At 38.8% G+C, this 24,359-nt stretch overlaps 1 protein-coding gene across 1 annotated transcript in view; it reads left to right on the forward strand.

Annotated features, from left to right (window-relative positions):
• cntnap2a (contactin associated protein 2a) overlaps positions 1–24,359 on the forward strand; it is a 406,059-nt gene that overhangs the window by 192,546 nt on the left and 189,154 nt on the right. The window contains exons 4-8 of the mRNA XM_084399640.1: positions 2,725–2,872; positions 11,495–11,698; positions 12,569–12,753; positions 19,791–19,934; positions 21,674–21,932. Coding sequence (XP_084255766.1) covers positions 2,725–2,872; positions 11,495–11,698; positions 12,569–12,753; positions 19,791–19,934; positions 21,674–21,932 — 940 coding nt within the window. The remainder of the gene's footprint in view (positions 1–2,724; positions 2,873–11,494; positions 11,699–12,568; positions 12,754–19,790; positions 19,935–21,673; positions 21,933–24,359) is intronic.

Consider the following 24,359-nt stretch of genomic DNA (forward strand, 5'->3'; position numbering starts at 1 on the left):
AGGTGTATCTTGTTTCCTCATTTCCTAGTTAAGCTTGTTTGCCTCTGTGTATTTATAGCCCTTGTGTTTCACTTGTTACTTTGTCAGTTGTTGTACATGTATGGTTGCTTCTAGTTCGGTCACTCTCGTGGTTTTGTTTCTTTATCCCTGGAGTTCTTTATTATTTGTTCTATGTGTTATTTCATTAAAACCCTGCAGATAGATCCTCGCCTTCGCCTGCTTTCTCCAGCACGTTACAGACGCATACATCATCGAACATGAACAACCATCAGCATGTTTTATTCTTGTTATGATGGTTGGAGCACCTGGTTAACCTGCATGTACAGAAAAGTTCAGAACAGTGTCTGTCATTCTCACAGTGAGAAATGTGCAAAGAGCAGATGGCTGTTTAAAGCTGTTAAAGGAAGAAGAGACCCAGGAGCTTTAACACAAAATAAGTAAAAGCAACTTTAATTATACTATGGGAAACCAGTGAATGTGCCGCTTATGATAGTTACAGCTGGCTTCCTTCCTAAACCCGAACTCTCCACTAATGAAAGACAGCCTCTATCTCCGTCAGGCCTTTGTGCTTTAAATTGTGAAGGTGCTTGATTAAACAACATGCCAGGCAGCAAAGCTCTCAGGGCGACTTCACATTTGGCTAACTAATTACACACTCGCTGACTGTTTAAGGTCTGAATCTGGAATTAACTGCGACAAAATTGAGTCATTCTGGTTAGGAAGGCAGAATTTTTAGCCTGGTTTGTGCCGGGTGAAGTAATGCAGATTTATGAGGATTAATCCGCTTTTCTAAACACAATGGAAGTAAAAAATAGGTCAGTGGACATTTAAGATGTTAATTTTGTGTCTGTGAGGCCAAATAAATGTAGAGAGAGCAAAAACAGTTCAGGGAGATTGTTGGAGTTGGCTTTTTATTTTTTATTTTTTATTTCTGAGATTTATTTGTAGTTCTAAATATAATATTACAATATTAGAGAAACACTTCAATGTTATTTTAGACTCATTTAGATAGTATTGTAGTTTTTATTCACATTTTTCATTAGTTTGCATTTTTCTATTTTTTTCTATTTTCATTTTCACTTTAAAGTTTTAGCAATTCTGTTGTTTTTCTAAAGAACGTTTAACGCTAGATCCAATGAAGACGAAGATGATGATAATAATCATAACCCTTTCCCTATAGTAAATACATGTAGGTAATTATTATTACTCAGTACTTCACTTATAATTAATTACACTGTAACACAGACACCTTAAAATAAAGTGTAACCTAGTTAACTATAATAACCCTGAAACTCTTTCAATAAAATCCAAAAGTACTGTGTTTGTTTAATACTTTTCACAATAAATATGGTTCCAAAATAGCAGAGTTTTTGTGTGTGAAAATTATTCACTTCTAAATTAATGCTTTTTTATTTATATTTATGAATATTAATATTTTACATTTTGCAATACATTTATAATACACTTTGTAATATTTATAAAAAATACACTATTGTAAAGTTCTCTCAATTGTTCCGTAGCACCCCTAGTGGATGAAAACCCCTGTTCTGAACTATAGCCTACTCATTGTGCCCAGGAGGTCCACCCATAAAACACTGTCACCTGAAACCTCACAACAACTCAGTTTTCTCTCTTTGCAGTGAAAAATGAAGTAAACACTCCCCAGTTGCCCACTACAGAGCACAGTAATCAGCACTTCAAACATTGGACCACCATATGGAGCCTCCAATATTGACATGTTCAGCATGTTCCTGACAAGAAAGCCCCAGTTGCACAATAAAGTCCATATAATGGTGGTTTCTTTAGTGGAGGAAGGGGGAGGGGGGCAAGTACTATAATCCGCATCATTCCAGTTTGGTTGCTTTGAGCTGCTTATCACCCAATCCCACATGGTCTGTATGGCAACTGAAGTTCCCCACCACTCAATGGACCACTCCATCAATTTCTTGCTCTGCGTGACACAAGAAGCTGTGTAGGGTCAACGTGAACCACAGAGCCATGCAACTTGATTCCACCTACATGTCGCCTCTTTTTTTTTTTTTTTTTTTTGGTCTGGTGATTACAGCTTCTCAGACTGGACAGGAGAGAGAGTTTCATGAAGATCTTTCAAAAGCACACTTGACTAGATATGAGACAAATCTGTCCAAACTGTTTCACAGAAGAAATTGCCAGGAGGAAGTGACACTAACAATGTAAATAATAGTAAAATATTCAATGTCTCAATCAATATCGGTTGTGCTGAATATTTACACAAAGGAAGAAAAGCAAATGAAGCATCATTTTATCGTAAGAGCTGCAATATTTGTAATACAAATTGTCTACACAAGTTGAAGTATATATGAATGAATGAATGAATGAATCAAAGCTCTTTACAATCATATCAGGGGATCTCTCCTCAACCACCATCAATGTGCAGCATCCACCTGGATGATGCGACGGCTGCCATATTGTGCCAGAACACCCACCACACACCAGCTTATTGGTGGAGAGGAGACAGGGTGATGAAGCCAATTAGTATATATATATATATACTAATTGGCTTATAGAAGAGAAAAAGAGAACATTCTTATTATTAACAAATAAACATTTATTTTAAATAGGAGTGATTATTGGAAGTGTCTTTGTTTATGGTTTATGGTTAAGTGTTGCAGTTTTATTTATGTGAGATATTGCTAGGTTTTAAGTTTAAAAAGTGAAGTAACATATGTCGCACCTGTCTTGCAGGCGTTTGCAGGTAACTCCAATACTGAGAGTGTGGTTCGGCATGACCTGCAAAACCCGATTGTGGCCCGTTATTTGCGCATCATTCCTTTAGACTGGAGTGAAGAAGGACGAATCGGCCTCAGGTTCGAGATCTACGGGTGCCCGTACTGTAAGTTGACACTGCACTGTCACATTCCACAGCAGATATCAGTTAAGACAGCATTTTGTGGCAGTTATTTATATGATGCTGAATATATATGATGTTGAAGCCGATTGGAAATTTCATCTTAATAACTGTGCTTTTTTTTTTCTTTTTTTTTTATGTAGCCCAATCTTTATTAAAGCAGGAACATTTGCTAAGCTCAGTATAAAATTGACAGTTTTATCTATTAAAAGTTTCTTTTATACTGAGGAAACGTGGTTCTAAGCTTTTTTGCATCACTGGAGTGATTAATATGCAGTGCAAGATGGCAATATATATTCGGAAAGATCCCGGTACAATTAAAAGAAATTGGCTGACACAACTTTTTTTGAAAGTCAAGGTCAGCTATCCATCCCATACAAATCATTTCCATGATTTGCACAGATATCCACTATTATGCCACCCTGGTGTTCACTAAAACTGAACAGAGAACTGATACTGTGCCCTGTTTAATCAAGCACAGTATTTCTCCAACGTGATGATTTTGGCTATATATAAATTGAGACAAACAATAGTCTAGGTCACATGAGGACTTCATGTGAGGACTTCAGTACAGATGAAGCAAACTCTGAATTAACATGCACAAATGCTACAATTTTATATATGTCATAATCATAAAATCATAATCATAATCAATCAACAAACAAATATGTATCACTTCAATGAGCTCATTGTTTCTGCCTTAAATTATTACATTGTTTAAATTATTTTAAAAAATTGCAAACTGATTTGTATATGTATATTTCTGAAATGCATAACTTAGACAGTTACCTCTGATAACAAATCACTCTAAATTGTAATGTGGACTTTCTGTAAAGCTGCTTTGAAACAATGTATTGTGAAAAGCGCTATACAAATATACTATACTATTGTAGAGTGTAGCTTCAGTCAGTTACAAAACACCTGCCTGGAAGTTTCTAGTAATCCTTAAGAACTTGATTAGCTAGATCAGGTGTGTTTATTTAGGGTTGAAGCTAAACTCTGCTTGTGGCCCTCCAAGAACTGAGTTTGACAGCCCTAGGTTGTCAATACTTTTTTAATATGTAGTTTCACTTCACTTGTTATTCACAATCAGGGCAGTTGTTACCAGGGTCCAAAATTTACTTTTTGCCAAACCTTCCTGTAATGCAGTGAAAGGATCAGGGAAGGAGGAGGCAAACTTTAATAAATAAACACAACAAAAGTAAAAGTGGCAGCCCCTCACAGACGACTGCCGCACAAACATAAACAAAACATAACACAAAATAGTCCAGGCCTGGTCCTCTCTCGTCCTTCACTGACGTCGCTCCTCCTTTTATGCATCTGTGAGATTCTCACATCCTTCGGCCTTCGGCCTTCGGCCTCGTCCTGCTTGCCACACTTCCCATGATGGGTTATTTGGGAGAACACAGGGGGGCGGACAAGTAAATGTACCAGACTCGTACCGAATCGTGACCTCAAAACCGAGGTACGTACCGAACCGTGACTTAGGGTATTTAGCCGCTTTCCGACCGGAGGAACCTTTTCACAGTTCCTAGAACTATTGGCTAAAGTACCCGGATGTTCCTGCGGTGCGAACACGCCGACTAGGAACGATTTTAGTTCTAGGAACTCCATTTGGAGGAACTTATTTAGCTCCTACTTCAGAGTAGGGTCTAAACCAGCACTATAGGAACTACTCGGGACGTTAGTGTACGCTGATGACCGAACGCACGCAAAACACCAGCACCTGCCATTTTTAAACCAGCTATATGTAAACACAGATTATAGCCTATATATTTACTCCAGAAACTAGATGGAAAACAGTGATAGATGGGCCTCTAAACCTTTATGCTGAAGAGAAAATCCAACGCAACTTTGAGGGGACCAAGTCAAACATGATTATGTATTTCTGCTCAGCTAGCAACACTGGACATCAACCACACGGGATAGGCTAATCACTTTTTTTTCATATACTGTGTACTTTCTACAACCCCAAATCAGAAAAAGTTGGGACACTGTACAAATTGTGAATAAAAACAGAATGCAATGATGTGGAAGTTTCAAATTTCAATATTTTATTCAAAATACCATAGATAACATATCAAATGTTTAAACTGAGAAAATGTATAATTTTTAAGGGAAAAATAAGTTGATTTTAAATTTCATGGCATCAACACATCTCAAAAAAGTTGGGACAAGGCCATGTTTACCACTGTGTGGCATCCCCTCTTCTTTTTATAACAGTCTGCAAACGTTTGGGGACTGAGGAGACAAGTTGCTCAAGTTTAGGAATAGGAATGTTGTCCCATTCTTGTCTAATACAGGCTTCTAGGTGCTCAACTGTCTTAGGTCTTCTTTGTTGCATCTTCCTCTTTATGATGCACCAAATGTTTTCTATGGGTGAAAGATCTGGACTGCAGGCTGGCCATTTCAGTACCCTAATCCTTCTACGCAGCCATGATATTGTAATTGATGCAGTATATGGTCTGGCATTGTCATGTTGGAAAATGCAAGGTCTTCCCTGAAAGAGACGACGTCTGGATGGGAGCATATGTTGTTCTAGAACTTGGATATACCTTTCAGAATTGATGGTGCCTTTCCAGATGTGTAAGCTGCCCATGCCACACGCACTCATGCAACCCCATACCATCAGAGATGCAGGCTTCTGAACTGAGCGCTGATAACAACTTGGGTTGTCCTTGTCCTCTTTAATCTGGATGACATGGCGTCCCAGTTTTCCAAAAAGAACTTCAAATTTTGATTCGTCTGACCACAGAACAGTTTTCCACTTTGCCACAGTCCATTTTTAATGAGCCTTGGCCCAGAGAAAACGCCTGCGCTTCTAGATCCTGTTTAGATATGGCTTCTTTTTTTACCTATAGAGTTTTAGCTGGCAACGGCGAATGGCACGGTGGATTGTGTTCACCGACAGTGTTTTCTGGAAGTATTCATGAGCCCATGTTGTGATTTCCATTACAGTAGCATTCCTGTATGTGATGCAGTGCCGTCTAAGGGCCCGAAGATCACGGGCATCCAGTATGGTTTTCCGGCCTTGACCCTTACGCGCAGAGATTGTTCCAGATTCTCTGAATCTTTGGATGATATTATGCACTGTAGATGATGATAACTTCAAACTCTTTGCAATTTTTCTCTGAGAAACTCCTTTCTGATATTGCTCCACTATTTTTTGCCGCAGCATTGGGGGAATTGGTGATCCTCTGCCCATCTCGACTTCTGAGAGACACTGCCACTCTGAGAGGCTCTTTTTATACCCAATCATGTTGCCAATTGACCTAATAAGTTGCAAATTGGTCCTCCAGCTGTTCCTTATATGTACATTTAACTTTTCCGGTCTCTTATTGCTACCTGTCCCAACTTTTTTGGAATGTGTAGCTCTCATGAAATCCAAAATGAGCCAATATTTGGCATAACATTTCAAAATGTCTCACTTTCAACATTTGATATGTTATCTATATTCTATTGTGAATAAAATATAAGTTTATGAGATTTGTCAATTATTCCATTCCTTTTTTACTCACAATATGTACAGTGTCCCAACTTTTTCTGATTTGGGGTTGTATAACAATTCTATCTAATAACATGTTAGACAGATCGCTAACTATTGAACACAGAGAATGCGAGCATTGTTTGCTCTTGCGTTCTCAGCGGCGTCAAAATAAAGGTCCTTCGCTCCGTCAAAATAAAAGTCGCTGTGCTTGCGTCACTCCTTTACCCCTCCTACCAGTTCCTATGGCCACTTGGCCAGTGCGAACGCAAACAGCAAAACCGAGTTTGGGGGAGAGTAGTTCATAGAACTGTTTAGAAGTGGACAGTTCCTATAACTAAGTTCCTGTAACTACTTGGTCGGAAAGCGGCTATAGTTATGAAAAACAGTAACCTAAAGACATAAATACAAATGCACAAAAACTGCTATAGCTTAATAACAAAAAATACTGCAATTATATTACGTTACTCCTTCATTGTCTACATTAATAATATAATAAAAATCTATGAGAAAATATCCCACATTTCTGCCACAATTCCATGGTCTCAGTTAGTGTTACTACAGTAAATAATGGTAAGTGTTGGCAACTTATCGATTGAAAAGCCTTTTGTCGTTTTGGCTCAGGGTTTCTCCTGTTTCCGCATTAGTATTGTTGAGAAAGTGTGCGTTGTTTCATCGGGCTTTAAACTAGTTTAAATCACGAGGGATTTGATTTGTGGTTTGTTTGGGAGAACTCTGCACCGAACTCAAATGCTTCTTTATGGATCTCACAGCAGTGTTTACTGGTCGCATGATTGAGATGGTCAGCGTTCTCAGCGAGTAAATGCTTTTGCTCTAAGCTCACGCTTAGATGTGTAGTGTGTTAAATGTTCCGTGTGGCGCATGGTTCAAATGAGCACCTCTGTTTCATTCCGCTTTCTGTGTTTTTGCCATTTAATGTTTCTCATACTCAACAGAAATGCCAGCGACCATAAGTTATGGTCACCAGTGCGACAGTCTGCAACAAGCATGTGCAGCATTATTTGCATAGTGCTTTAACATTATATCGAAAACTTAGCGAATTTTTGTTATTTTATAGAGGAAAAATATATTGCGATGATTATCGTTTTATCACCCAGCCCTACTATGATGTCATCTAAAAAAAGTTATATATTATTATAATTATTAGAATAATGTAAAATAATTTGATAATTTAATTAATTTAGAATGTATTTGTGTCCCTTTGACAATTCGTTTTTTTGCATTCGGCAAGTGTTAACTTTGGACCGTGGTTACATGTACGTGGTATCTGGTGCAACTTCACAAAACCAACAAGATGAAAAAACAATGTACTCACTGAACACAATGTATGCTACATATTTGTCCTGTCTTTGCACTGAAGTTGTGGTTACAGGATAAGCTATCATCTTACAGAGACAGCTTTGCTGGATTTTCATTTGTTTGAAAGGTATCAGTCATAGCAAATCATGGATTTAAACAGCAATGCTTTCCAAATGAGCAAATGTCTTTGGAGCTGGAAATGTGAATGTGGCTCACAGGGTAAACGCCCCCTGTAGGTCACGTTTGTGAATTAATGGCATTAGTCATTCCACTTGCTTCATTGGTATTCTTTTTTCATTTTTTTATTTCAGTCTAGCCTTTTATTATATTGTAATTTCATTAGCAAAGAGAAAAATTACATCAACATGCTGTTTTCTGTGTAGTCTTGACAAATTCATCACTTTCATTATATTAAGTGCTGCCAAATTGATCTTGATAACAAATTTCAATTAACACCCCCATAAATTGGTTTGAGAAGTATCACACTCAGTTCTCTCATTACAGTGATGTAATCATCGGTCATTTTACCCCAGACCAGAAGAACCATCTTTATTAATGATTTTTTTTTTTAAATCATGATTCTCAAACTTCTCACTTTTTTGATTTATTCATTTATATATTTGCGGACAAGATAAAAAATAAAATCAAAATGAGACTGATTAAACTGCAGCATAGTAGACATTTTTCTGTTTTTATACTGCCATTGAAATAATGATAGTGTAAATAAACCTGACGCCTGGCTCTTCTGAATGTTTGTGTTTATGACAAGTATGAATGAAGCCTGGTATCTTTAGATACGTATTATTCCTCAAGCTGTTTTCTTGCTCGTGAGGAGCCGAGGGGGGTTTGGCTGCACTGATTTTCCTGCTGGTGGATCTGCTCATATTCCTAAGTCATCTCATGCAGGTGATCACTGATGCCGATAAATATGTGCCACCATCCCCAAATGGTTGTTTATGAGAGCATAGGGAGACATAAATACACAATATTCTCACCCTGCTGGAAAATCCAGATTAAACTGGTAGATATTATTTGAAACATTTATTTCTTACTGGTATAAACTGATAATTTGTTGGCTCAAGCTGACCTGTGGGACCTGCAACAAGAACTGTCAAACAGTCAACGCACATCTTTGATGCCATAGTGTCACATCTTGCTGTTTTTCAACGTTTTACACATTTTAGATAACAATATCAAAATCTAATACTTACTAATGCTACTAATAATAATCACATTAACTCATTAAATTGACAACCTTACCTATAACAAACTAGCAACCAGCTAATCACCAGTTAGTGACTAGCTTGAACCTGCTAATCACCACTGTAGTTTACAGCAATTGTTGACCAGCATACACAAGCTAATGACCAAACCAATTACTTAAACCAATATATGGCCATCCTAAATCATACACCAGCTAATGACCATATTAAGCTGACAATAGGTAATAACCAGTTTGAAGCAAACTTAAACCAGCTTACACTAGGTAATGACAAGTTTAAACCAGCCAATAACCATCTTAAACCAGCTCACACTATAGGTGATGATCTGCTTGAACCAGCTAATGACCATCCTAAGCCTGTTTACGCCATCTAATGACCAGCTTGAGCAGCTAATGACCAGGTTAAACCAGCTAATGACCATCTTAAACCTGCTTACACCAGCTAATGACCAGGGTGAACAGCTAATGACCAGTTTAAACCAGGTTACAGAGAGTAATGACCAGCTTGAACAGCTAATGACCAGGTTAAACCAGCTAATGACCACCTTAAACCTGCTTACAACAGCTAATGACCAGTGTGAACAGCTAATGACCATTTTAAACCAGCTAATGACCATTTTAAACCAGCTAATGACCATTTTAAACCAGCTTACAGAAGGCAATGACCAGCTTAAACCAATTAATGACCAGCTTTAACCTGGTAATGGCCATCTTAAACTAACTAATGACCAGCTTGAACCAGCTAATGACCATCTTAAACCAGCTAATGACCATCTTGAACCAGCTAATGACTATCTTTAACCATTTTACACTGACCAGCTTGAACCAAGTAATGACCTTCTCAAACCAGCAAATGAACCAGCTAATGACTAGTTACCATGTGTCCAAAACAATTTTCCCATAGGGACATATTAATATGTACAAAAACACTTTTTCCACCACTCAGTTTCTCTTCAGACACAGAAATGCACTGACTGTTGCGTGAAAATAAATAAGATGTGCCGTAAAGGAATAGAGATAGCCCTTCTCAGAAGCCATAGAGGGAAAGAATGGGAGTAAGATAAGCAAGTCCTGCAGTGGAGATGAAGCACAGAATGCGAATGAATGCAGTGCTCTGACCTTGTTGATCGGGCGAGAACGGATGAATGCATTCGTGATGGAGGTGAAGGGGATTGGCAATGTAGAGAGAGAGAGAGAGAGAGAGAGAGAGACAAGAGGAGTGGTAGAGCAACTGGCCAGACATTGTACACATACTCATGCATTAGTGTAGTAATCAGTCCCCAGCAGGGTGCATGGAGAGAATTGAATTAATTCCACATGCAGATACTCTAGACACACACACACACACACACACACACGATCACAGTAGACGCTATATACTACAGGTATCCCCTGGTTGTTATGCACATGACAGATTACACAGAATGCATATTCTCACGTGCTTTTTCCATGTAGAACAATTAACAGTTGTTGCAGAATTTTGTAATTTCCACTGCTAATGGAACCCGATAAATGCAGATTGATTTTACATGCCTCAGGAATGCATACAATGCATGAACGATCCATTTAAATAATGAAAAGAAATATCTTACTCGCTGACTGACTTGGGGGGGGACACTTACTGTAGACCCGAAACATAGCCTGTATATATTATTTTTGTATTGTTTTCTGAACCGCCCACCATAAATCATTTCATTATGTCAATTAACATAATTATAAAAAAAATGTTAGTTAGAATTCTGTCTTTTCTGGCAATTTTTTATTTATTTATTTATTTATATGATTATTTATGATTATGCGTAATTTATATGGTGTAAGCTTAAACACAAGGATTTTAAAAATAAATATAAAAAATAATATATGCGTTGTGTGTGTATATATATATATATATATGGGGGGGTATTTTTATTGCTGCCATACCAAACCTTTTTAGTCCAAAGTTAATGCATTCACAAGCCTACCGCAAAATCAACACCATCATTTGCATTTTAATTAAGCTCAGATCAAACCCAATCAATCTCTCAATAAAGCTAGAGAATAAACACGCCACTTCAATCTTACTGGTGGAAGGGAACACGATCACGTCTGTATTTTCGTTTTTCCAGTTTGCAGTAGAGATCTTTCCATAATTACCTGCTCATAATTTTACACGGCTTCAGAATGATATAAAGACAGTCTGCAAAGCAATCAAGTGCCATCAGGAACTGTGAGCTTGTGCAATATATACAAAGGTTATGCGGTTTCAGTGCAGGAGATGAAACCAAGAGAGCGAGCGAGAGACGTAACTTCTGGTATGCATCATTCCGAGCCATGACAGGGATCAAAAATCCTCCTCCACTGCGCAATAAGCAGAAAGGCTTTGTCAGCAGGTAATAGCCAGCTGCAATTTTCTGCCTCCTCACTGTAGTTTATCACCTGATCCCAGCCGCAGTTTATCTGTGAACTTCACCATGCTTTCGCCCAAGCAATCTATAGAACAGTCACTCAACCGATCATTTAGCCAAAAATGGGCATGACATCCAGTCACCTCAGTGGTGCTAATCTCCTTTCCTTCTCCTGTCTTTCTTCCTCCTGTCAACAGGGGCTGATGTGATTAATTTTGACGGGCAGGGGGTGATCTCTTACCGCTTCAAAATGAAGAAGATGAAGATTTTGAAGGACGTGATAGCCCTGAAGTTTAAAGCATCAGAGAGCGAAGGGGTGATTCTGCACGGAGAGGGCCAACAGGGGGACTACATCACACTGGAGTTGAGTAGAGGCCGGCTCCTGCTGCAGATAAACCTCGGTAAAACTGATATGTGTGTGTGCCTTGATGGGAACTATGTCATTATTGTGCTACTCTAAGTATATCATTATGTCTTCAGCTTATTTATTGACTGTGGTCTTCTATTATTTCATTGATCCTCATTGATTATTTAAATTATAATCTTATATAATCTTTACTCACCTTCATGTATTTGCCAAACTGTATGACTAGCACAACCATTCAAAAGTTTGGTTTCAGGTAGCTTATTATGATAATTATAATAAATATTTATTGAGCACCCAATCATCATATTAGAATGATTTCTGAAGGATAATGTGATGCTGAATACTGGAGTAATGACAGTAATTAATTGCATTTTAAAACATTAAAGTAAAAAAACATTTTTGATCAAATAAATGCATCCTTGGTGAGCATATAGACATGAACAAACAAATCTTACCCTAAACTTTTGAATGGTATAGCGTACTTTCTTCTGCAGAACACAAAATAAAAAGTTCTTTGAAGAATGTTTTTGTCCATATAGTGAAAGTCAATTGGGTCTAAAACAACACTCGTTCCTGTTGACTTTCATTGAATTTTCCACTGAATAAAGAAAGTACAGTTTGGAACAACATGAGGGTGAGTAAATGATGACAGAATTTTCATTTTTACGTGAACTATATGTTTAATATCCTATGGACCTGCATTGCAGGAAAACCTAGCCGGAGGGAAAAGAAATATTGATAGACTGTAAAACACAAAACCCATTATCTGGTGTATCATAAGGACATAAACATCTCAAATGCACTGTGAAGACAGGTTCCTCCCATCAATAAGTATTCTGCAGTGAAGGTGAAGATATTGTATGTTTGATATTAATGACCGTCTCCCATGTCTAATAAACTGTAGGAAGTAATCAGTACGGCTCCATCCTGGGCCATACATCTGTGACCAGCGGCAGTCTGCTGGACGATCATCATTGGCATTCTGTAGTAATTGAGCGCTACAGGAGAAATGTCAATTTCACCCTTGATCAGCATACTCAGCACTTCCGCACCAACGGGGAGTTTGATCACCTTGACCTGGACTATGAGGTACGACTGAGAAAGTGAATGATTTATTGCTCTGAACTTCATTTAACAAGCAGGTGCATTATGGGATGCCTTAGCTCAAAATGCTACTCCCCATAACTGGTAAGGCTTAAAAGTGTATAATTGTCCTTGGAAAAGATTAATCTCACAAAGATAAAACCGCATGAATGCTGTGACAAAGAATTACCTGCTGATAAAAAGCATGAATTTCCATGGCCATCCAAGCTGGTTTATGCTATTTATTGCTGGTTTGGTGTTATTCTGTTATTTAAACCAACATAACCATGTTTTTCACCAACAAAACTTGGTCATGCTGGTTGAGTAAGTCAGTATTGCTGGTAAAAGTATAGTGCACCTAAATTGAAGATGTTTTTTCAAACCCGTTTGACTTCCTGCATTTTTGAAGATTATCCTCTATGGCAGTGTTTACCAACTACTGTGACATGGTGCACTAGTGTGCCGTGACAGGCTGTCAGGTGTGTCATGGAAAATTATTACATGCCAAAAACTAAAATAAAATGAATTAATTAAATGCAAAAAAAAAAAACGTTGCTGTCAGGCGGAAAACTTGTATCTATTTTTTTTGTAAATCAACGCTATTGGTCATCCTTTACCTCTGTATGTGGGTTTTACAAATATTTAACCAATGAAAAGCATATAAAAGAGATTGTGACTAAACCTCGTAACTTCATTGGCTCCTTATACTGTCCGTCAAACCTCGTAACTCCACCTGCCTCTATGGTGAATGAAATGTCGCACAGTTTGGAGATCTCTGCGTGTTTGCAATATAAAGGTAAATAAAGAACTACTTCCACTGACGGACAAAAATGATGTCATTCGCTGGTCAAAAGCCTTGTAACTCTCCATCTGAGCTTGATTTTCATGAAATGTTAATATTATAATGACACATGCATGTATCTGACCATGTATAAAGCATCAAAACAGTTGGGAAGCTGTCAAGCTCCAAAATGACACAAAGGCACCATAAAGTATCATAAAAGCTGTCCATATGACTTGTGAACTATATAGATCTTCTGAAGTCATATGGTACAGTAGCTCTGTGTGGGAACAGACTGAAATGTAAGTCAGACGTGATTTGTCTGACATCGAATTTAATTTGAGACCTACAGTAGAAGATTCACAGGAAAAATTACATTTTGGTCTGTTCCTTAAACAAAGTGCCAGTTTGTTAATACTGTATGGCTTCAGAAGACATAGAATAGAATACAAAAAAACACTTTTATGGTACTTTGCAACACAGTCTCACTCCTAACTCATCACATATTGATGCTTGGTCAGAACCCCTCCGCATCACTTTTTAACACACAGGGTACCCCTTTAGCATAATTTTTTGATGTGCAGGGTACTCCATTTCTTTCAATGAGAAACCTTTGATTTTATACACAGACGCGATGGGCATGGAAATTGTATCGTCATGATGAAATTATATATTGGGGTTTATTTAGCAATTATGACATATATGTTGGGGTGTGATTTTCAATGTAATCAGCTAGAATCAGATTTACATTTATTTTACTATTTTATTTACAGTGTTTAGACATGTTTGAGAATGTAACCCAACCCCTATCAATAAAACTACCCATTTGTGTATTATATAATATAAAACACAGGATATATCAGGCAGATACGACTACAACCACAATTTATTTAAAAAGTACAATATTCCAAGTGTTCCGACCAAACGATTGATTTGTGTGAGGAACAGACTCAAAAGCGATCACCGTCTCCATCCATCGTCAAGCTCAGATCCTCTGCTCACATTAAGAAGAAGCATTAAGTCAGCTTTGATTGTGAAATGGCATTGGGTGTAGTTTGGGTGTATTTTTTGAATGAGATATCACTGACCTGGATCATTTTCAGCGATTAACACCTTAAGTTCCACTCTGTTCTTCATATAAAGTAATTGTATGGCTTCAGAAGACTTGGAACACAACACAAGTGGTTTGTAATGCTTTTATACTGTTTTGGGGTCAATTTTTGCAATACATATCTTTGACTACTTGTATTTGCCTGTTACGTGTTCGTTGAGTAGGTTTAGGGTGGGGTTAGGTGCTCCAAACTATATATATTTTCATATATTTATAAAAATATTTTCTTATTTACATATGCAAAGAATTAAATGCGTCTTAATTTGACGCAGATGGCAAACAACTGAAAGCAATGGAGTACACTGTTCTGTAATTATCTGTATTATTCTGTATTATTCCGGTCACACTGCATGTGTCACCCAATCCAGAGATCTCAAGCTCAAAGCCGTGATGTCAAACCAAGACACTTTGTCCCAGGGAGGTTCTCACTGTGTTTGCAGTGGGATTTTTATCCCTTGTTATTCTTTTCAGCGCAGAGCATCTGAATCCGCTTCTCCACACAGGATTAATCCACACTAATAATATGTAGCAGGGTATTACTGTTATCAAACAGAAATGACGCGCATTAACAAGCACTGTAGAGGAATGTATAAGAAATTGATTTTCAGCTACGTAAAGAATATGGTGTGAAAGCAAATCCTTATCTATTCAATTGAGCTCAGACGCTCCTGTTGCCATTGGATGCTACAGGGCTAGTTACAGCTCAGTTGGTCTGAGACAAATTGACCCCAATTAAAGTGAAAGTGTCTGATTAATTGAGCCAAGAATGGATCCAAACCAGTGTGTCGTTTTCTGCTGGAGCGCAGACTGCATTTACAAACAATTGCATTTATCGACTATTGTGTTGAATCACTTGTTGATCATTTACTAATACATAATCCCATTACAAAATCATATTTTGCTTCATAGTTTCATAAACCAGCAAGGAAAGTAGTTACTAATTAAACAATTTAAAACTAAATATAAAAATAATTATTTATTATTAAGGTAAATATTAATAAATAAATATCTTTGATAGATCCAAGATGGCGGCGCGAGTACATCGCGAGGCTCGCGGTCTCTCCAGATTATGTAATTTAGCAGTATTTTTCTTGCTCATTTCGGGTCTGTTCGTCCAGAACAGTTGTGCCTTAACATCGTACACCCAAGGTGAGCTTTTGGATATTGGTTTGCGAATTTCCGACAGTTTTATGGACAACCTTCGACTCCTTCCTGAGATCGCCAGATCACCCGAGGCTATGCACTCTGCCCGGCCGGGCGGAAGTGCTCGCAGGCGCCGGCGAGATCGTAAACAAAGGCGGGGGAAGCGCGGAGGACTAAGAGCTAAGCTAAAGCTAACACCACACCGGCTCTCTTTACCCAGCATTTTCCTTGCCAATGTACGGTCGCTGTTGAACAAAATGGAGGAGATTCGACTCAACATCACATACAGCAAGAGACTTTTGAACTGTAATGTTCTAATTTTCACGGAAACATGGTTAAACAGCGGAATACCGGACAACGCTATTGAGCTAGCGGGACGCCATACATTCCGGGCGGATAGAACATTAGATGGCTCCGGTAAGACCAGAGGTGGTGGATTGTGCATTTACATTAACAAAGCTTGGTGCACAAACTCTGCTATTGTTGGGAGACATTGTTCAGCTAACCTTGAGTTTCTCATGGTTAAATGTAGACCGTTTTATCTACCGCGGGAGTTCACTTCCACTATTATAACTGCAGCCTATATTCCCCCGGATGCTGATGCCAAGTTTGCTATGAAAGAACTTCACGCAGCCATCAGTAAACAACAGACCGTTCACCCGGAAGCTGCGTTTATTGTGGCGGGTGATTTTAATCATTCAAACTTAAAGTCAGTGCTACCGAAATTTCACCAGCATGTTTCCTGTCACACCAGAGGAAACAAAACCTTAGACCATGTTTACACAAACATGGCTGAAGCTTACGTCGCGACACCCCTCCCCCACTTGGGACAGTCAGATCACCTTTCTTTGTTCCTCACCCCCAAATATGCACCTCTGATCAATCGCGTGAAGCCATCAGTGAAGACCATCAAGGTGTGGCCTGCGGGGGCAGACTTCTCACTCCAGGAAAGGTTTCTACACACAGACTGGAGTATGTTTGCTTCTCAAGCCACCAGTGGCTCTCACACGGACATTGACTGCTACACCTCCTCTGTACTGGATTATATTAATACCACCATTGACAGTGTTACAACCCAGAAGCAGATCACCACATACCCAAATCAGAAGCCATGGATGAACAGGGAAGTGCGACTCCTATTGAAGACACGCAATACTGCCTTCAGATCAGGAGATGCACAAGCCTATAGTACATCCAGAGCAAATCTGAAAAGGGGCATCAAAGAGGCCAAGCACTGCTACAAGCTTAAGATAGAGGGACACTTTTCCAACGCTGACCCTCGGCGCATGTGGCAGGGCATTCAGGCCATCAGTGACTACAAACCCTCTCACTCCACCCCCGCAGCCACTGATGTCAACTTCCTGAACGAGCTAAATGACTTTTATGCTCGCTTTGAAAGAGACAACAGAGAAACTGCCACCAAGCTCAAATCCTCAGCTGACCACCCACCGATCACACTCTCCTCCACAGATGTCTGCAATGCACTGAGCAGGATCAGCGCGCACAAGGCTGCTGGACCAGACAACATCCCTGGACGCGTACTCAGGGCATGTGCGGAGCAGCTCGCTGGGGTTTTTACAGACATTTTCAACCTGTCTCTTGCCCAAGCAGCTGTACCAACATGCTTTAAATGCACTTCCATTGTGCCAGTGCCAAAACACTCCAGCCCGAAGTGCCTTAATGACTACCGCCCTGTAGCACTCACACCCATCGTAATGAAGTGCTTTGAGCGGCTGGTCCTGGCACACCTAAAAGACTCTACCATCCACATTGGACTCACACCAGTTTGCCTACCGTAGCAATAGGAGCACAGAGGATGCAGTCTCCATGGCACTGCACTCTGTGCTCACACATCTGGACAATAAGAACACTTATGCACGCATGCTGTTTGTTGACTTCAGCTCAGCATTCAACACTGTCATCCCAACTAAGTTAATAGCCAAACTTGGAGACCTGGGCTTCAACACCTCCATGTGCAACTGGATTTTGGACTTCTTGACCAACAGACCCCAGAATGTTCGATCAGGCTCCAACTGCTCCACATCCATCACACTCAACACTGGTGTACCACAGGGCTGTGTGCTAAGCCCGTTCCTCTACTCCCTCTTCACCTCCGACTGCAAGCCTGTGTACGGATCTAATTCCATCGTCAAGTTTGCGGACGACACTACGGTGATTGGTCTCATCAGCAACAACGATGAGACTGCCTATAGGGAGGAGATCAAGCACCTGGCCACATGGTGCACCGAAAATAACCAGCTCCTCAACACCACCAAAACGAAGGAGCTCATCGTGGACTTCAGGAAAGTGTCAAGAGGCACACACGACACCATCCACATCAATGGAATGGCTGTTGAGCGTGTCTCCAGTTTCAAGTTCCTGGGGATCCACATCTCGGCGGACATGACCTGGACAACCAACACCTCCAGCCTGGTCAAGAAGGCTCACCAGCGCCTTTTCTTCCTGAGGACACTGAGGAAGAATCAGCTTTCCTCCACTATCCTGGTGAACTTCTATCGCTGTGCAATAGAAAGCATCCTGACCAACTGTGCTACAGTGTGGTATGGGAGCTGTTCTGTTGCAGAGCGCAAGGCACTGCAGCGGGTGGTGAAAACCGCCCAGCGCATCACTGGGACTCCACTACCTGCCATCGAGCACATCCAGAGGAAACGCTGTCTGCATCGAGCTCGCAGCATCCTTAAGGACTCCTCTCACCCAGCCCACAGACTGTTTTCTCTCCTGCCCTCCGGCAGGCGTTTCAGGTGCCTCCGGACCAGGACCAGCAGACTAAAGAACAGTTTTTTCCCCAGAGCTGTCTCTTTATTAAACTCTAACCCTCATTGATCCCACTCCCCTCATATACTGATTGACTCTCCTCTCCCTCCTCACACCTGCCTCCATTTTGTTATTTGCAATACTATAATGTTCATTTGCACTGCTGACTGTTATTACAGTAACAACTGTTACATATGCATCTTGCACTACTACCTTGACTGGAATATGCTCAATTTGCACTGCCGACTGTTTATTTACAGTACCGACTGTTTACATATACATTGCAATATCGTACCTTAACTGTAATATGCAATTACTTTCCACTGCACTTTCACTCGGATAGCTTCTGTCCAAACTTTATTTGCACTACTTTAAATCCATTGTTATACTGCTCATTAGCCTAACTTATACATATATCTATTTGTTAAATTCTGTTTATAGTAATAGCCATCTGTATATTATGCTCACATTCTGTTTATAGTAACAGCCATCTGTATATATATTCATAGTACATATCTATCTGTAAAATTCTGTTTATAGTAACAGCCATCTGTATATTATATTCAGTACATATCTATCTGTAAACATTCTGTTTATAGTAATAGCCATCTGTATATTATTATATTCAGTACATATCTAGCTGTAAACTCTGTTCACAGTAATAATCTGTATATTATATTCATAGGACAATCTATCTGTAAATTTTTGTTTATAATAGTATTCAACTCTATATTTATTCAGTACATATCCATGTTCTGCACTTATGGAACCACTGTATATCCTGCACTTGCTGCTATTGCACTTCTGGTTAGACCTAAACTGCATTTCGTTGCCTTGTACCTGTACTTGTGTAATGACAATAAAGTTGAATCTAATCTAATCTAATCTAATCTTTATCTGGATAATTTGCAGGTTTTTTGCACTGCCATTTCACCAACATGCATGGCATTTATTTATAGACTAATTTGCTAAAAAAAAAAAAAAAAAAAAATTAAATTTTAACCTAGATGTGCAAAATTTACTCTTACATCCAAAAACACATTTTCTAATGGAATTAAAAAAAAAAAAAAAAAATTGTGCATGGTTTATTGGTTAAGGAGGTGACTTGGCTTACCCACTGGCACATCTTACCCCACACTCTGTATATATTGTTGTGTTGAACTTGGTGGGTTGAAATGCTTTGATTCAGTTTTTCTGGCTTATGTCTCTAAGAAGTCTGATTTCTCCATGCAGCTGACTTTTGGAGGGATGCCTTATTCTGGGAAGCCAGTCTCAGGAGGTAGAAGAAACTTCAAAGGCTGCATGGAGAGCATCAACTACAATGGAGAGAACATCACTGACCTGGCCAGAAGAAAGAAACTTGACACCTCCAGCTTTGTGAGTCAATTCCCTTTTCAATCAATACCACGGACCATATCTGACTGATCAGAGTTTGATTTTGATTGCATAACTTTCTCGTTTATGACAGTTCATATATGCATATTTAATGTTTGGCTTGTTTTTGCCTGGAGGTTTTTGTGGAGGTGTATGACCATGAAGAGATGTGCAAGGTTGACACTTCAGAATGTGTAGTGGTTCAGACGTGATATTGATGGAGCTTGCATTAAAAACCTCATATCTACTGTATGCTGTATGGTTCCGTTTAATTTGTTACAACATGCTGATGGGAATGTTAATCATCTATGCGGATTTGATGACTGTTGTCAGCACTGATAATAATCTAATTTCCACTGCCTGTGATATTACAAAGAATGCTATAATTGCACATCATATCCGATAAGCATATCATTGTTCTGTGATTCATTAATGGAACCACAAACATAAAGAGACACAATGCTTTTTTACTGATACATAAAATTGGATCTCTGCCGTACAGTTACACCAGCACATCATGTCATAGAACATCAGTCAAGCATTATGGTAAATCACAATATATTTGGTTTAGATTAACATATTTTTGTTCTAGAGATTTTGATTTTGACAAATAAACAAATCATGCTTGTACTGTATTTTAGAAGGCAAAAATTTACCTAAAATTAAAATTGTCATAATTGACTTGTACCCATGTCGTTCCAAACCTGTATGACTTTCTTTCTCTGCACAAAAAGTCAATGAACGTCAATGGGGTCCAAAACAACATCGGACCCTATTGACTTCCATTGTATGGACAAAAACCACTGAGACATTTTCCAAAATATCTTTTTTTGTGTTCCACAGAAGTAATTAAGTCATAAAGGCTTGGAACCAGATGAGGATGAGTAAATGATGACAATTATTATTATTTTTTTGGTTAAACTATCCCTTTAATAGCGTCTAAATAGCAAAATTATCCTTGCAAATTTGACATGTGTCCACCATAGACAGGCTCTGAATTATTATTCATGTCTGAAGGATTATATTCAAGGTTGATGAAACACATCGCATGGGCGGAGGTTCTCTTATGAAGCTCTGAGAAAGGCTGAGTGCACTTTTCTATTTCATTGTGATGAGACTGATTAAGTTCTCTATATTTGAAATAAGGCTGAAGTGCATTCGGTGCCTCCAAATTACCATTTAGAAGGACGTAGAGCTGGAGAGTTATGAATAAAAGCCCTCGTCGTTGTTTCCATGCACTCCTTTTCCAGCTTAAGGTTCAGAAATCAAAGGTGTGGTTGAGAACATGCTGTAGCAGCACTTTGAGAGATCTTTCTTTAAGCCCATGTTCCACATGAAAGGTCCTCAACCATTTCAGACTCAGATTTATTTTCTAGTCACTTTATTTTGCAGCCTTGTAAGTGTATTAAAGATGTTGCATTTGAGAAATACATTATACAGTGTGTTGTGTTGAATTTGCTGTTGAACAGAGACATATTTTTGCAAGAAAAACAGCTGATCTAAGGTTCTTTGCTGGTCTTACCTGGTTTAAAAACTTCTAATGCCCCTTTAAAAGCTTCAAAATGGACCAGCATAACTAGCTTGGCCATGTTGGGAGACCTGATTTATTTTTAAGAAGTGATATCAGGTTTGATACATCCATGCTATAAAGAAAACAGTTGTTTTACCAATTACATCTCACCGTCTACACTCTAAACAACATAAATGGCTTTTAAGTGTTTTGTATCCTGCCTTATTTTCAGCGCAACCTGACGTTCTCCTGCGTGGACACACACACGTTCCCCGTCTTCTTCAATGGCACAAGCTTTCTGCAGCTGCCGGGGAGGAGGGACCACAATATGGTGTCTGTGGGATTCCAGTTCCGTTCCTGGAACCCCAGCGGCCTGCTCCTGTTCAGCTCCTTGGCAGATGGAATGCTGGAATTGGCTCTAAACGATGGAAAAGTCACAGCGCACATTAACGTCACCCAGCAGAAGAACATGCGGGTGGACATTGCATCAGGTGAGCTGACATTCTTCCCCCACACAGAGGCAGTGGCTCTTACATAGAGATCTCATAAGGTTTCATCAGCCTCTTTTTTAACTGTTGTTTTTCTAGCAAAGTAGCACCTAGTTGATAAATTACTTAATGTTTCAATTTTGTATGTTTAAATACTATATGATCAATCAGCACCAGTTGTAGCTATGGTAAAGTTGCATCATGTCCCAGAGTTAAACTTTAATGCTCAGGTTTGTCCTTTATAGCTTAAAGTCAACATGAATTTGCATACACAATTCATTTAATTCTATACATTTTTGAGTGAAATAGGAATAAAAATAAAATAAAAAAACGCACAGGATCTCATTGCATCCATCAGAATTTGATTTCAACAGGATTGTGAAAAGCCGTTCCATATCAGGGTGGACAAGCACAGCTAGCAGATTGTTGTCTCTATGACAGTGATGGAAGGATGCAGGAGTGGAATTATAAGAGAGCTTGGTTTTGGATGTAAAAAAAATCATGAATTGATTATACTGTATATACATACAGACAGACAGACAGATAGATAGACATGGTTGGACACTGTTGATGTACATTATTAAAGTACTGTATAAAATAGGTAAATTTTTTTAGGTATAAACTTTGTCTCTTAAAGTATCTTCAAATGTAATGTTGATAACATAGCCCTGAACATTTGGTCTTGGAAGAATTGGATGAGAAATGCATTCATATTTCAAACGAGTTCATATTGAAATCTCATCACTGTCTGGAAGAAACAATTGAGATTTTAAAGAGTCTAGCCTTCATGTTAATACAATTTTCCTTTTTTGTTGATGTAAGATGTGTCTTTGTCACTCTATAGAGGAGCATTAGTCCTAAGACATCTATAGGCATTCTGGACACACTCGCCAAACTCCTGTGCTAATAGGCCATTAGGAGAAAGGGTAGTTATTCTTACATTGTTAACCTCAAGGCTAATTGGGCTCCGCCTCTATGGAATACTTTATCTCTTTTAAGAAAAGCAAATTGACTCCACATTGAACTACAGCATGGAAGAGTCAGGTAATAACTTGATGAAGTTCCATGCATAGTAAGTGCTCAGTGACAGCTGTGAGATTAATTTTGTGGTTTGACCTAATCTAAAAGGTCTACACGATCTGAAATTTCGATCCTGTTTGACTTCAGCGTGTTATTGGATTTACTGGATCAATTGTGGACTTTATCAATGGAAGAATTGATATGGGGTGTCACTTATTCTTCTGTACTACAGAGAAAAGTACTACGGTAACCATAGCACTATAATTAGTCAGGTTGAGTGAACCAATTTGTTGACTAATTCTCCCACTTGGAATTAGTCTTTTTTTTTTATTATTGAATATCAATGAATCATATGACTCTACCACACATGATCTTCATTTTCAATTAAAGCCAATCAAATTCTTTAAGATTCCATATTTGAACCCCTAATAAATTTTTCGATATAAGTTTAGACAGGTTTATACGTGTGGTTGCATGACAGGGCTTTTCTTGTTAATCTGACATGGGGTAGGCCTATTAGAATACAAATTGAGTGTAGTTTTAAGATCTTTGATTTTTTTCCTCCATCTGCAGAGAATCGTTAGTTGAAGAAATATTACCTTGACAAATTAAAAAATGATTGCCTTAGTCATGCTTCTGAATGCCTTAGTCCTGGGGTGTAGACGTTGAATTGAGAGCATTCATGATCAATCTTTCTTCATAAATGGCTGATAAGGTTTATGGAAATGCTGCAATGAATTGCTCATCCTTATAGCGTCACATTGTACAACACCTGAACATTTTCTGTCAACTGCTAGTTGAACAATGTTTGTTAAACCAAAAAGTCAGCCATTAACGCTGGTTCATTAATGGCTTATTAACGATTATTTTAAAACATTTAAGGAATAAGTATTTGGAAATTAAATTCTGTTTACATTTTATATTAAATAAAGTATTTAAAAATCCTTGCAAAATGTATGTTTACAAAAACGTTGACTTTTTGAAGTGGAATAAATACAATTTAATGTTGGCCATAACCAGGGCCGGCGCTAGCTATAGGCAGAGCAGGCGATTGCCTAGGGCCTCGGGCTTTGAGGAGGGGCCTCCATAACCGTAACATCCCCTATATATATAGTCCACCAGTCAAGACGGACAGAAATACTATAGCCTCATTGTTCATTGGATATTGTTGAATTGTCACTCATCTGCAGTTAAACCAATTAATGTTTCCGTTTCAAAGCGGGTGCCGGCTTCTGAACGTTTGTGTAACGAACGCATCCATCAGGTGCTGCGAAGCAAAAGCCTAAATAGGCACTCAAAGAAGCACAGCTCGTAATGCAGGTGTGTGAGTTGTCGTCATCTATTTTGGAGTGATTGCAATGTATTCTAAATATAAACTTGTACTGTAGATCAGCGTCATTTCTGGAAAAA

Source organism: Rutilus rutilus, assembly GCF_951802725.1.
Source record: "Rutilus rutilus genome assembly, chromosome: 24".
NCBI classification, from domain to species: Eukaryota; Metazoa; Chordata; class Actinopteri; order Cypriniformes; family Leuciscidae; genus Rutilus; species Rutilus rutilus.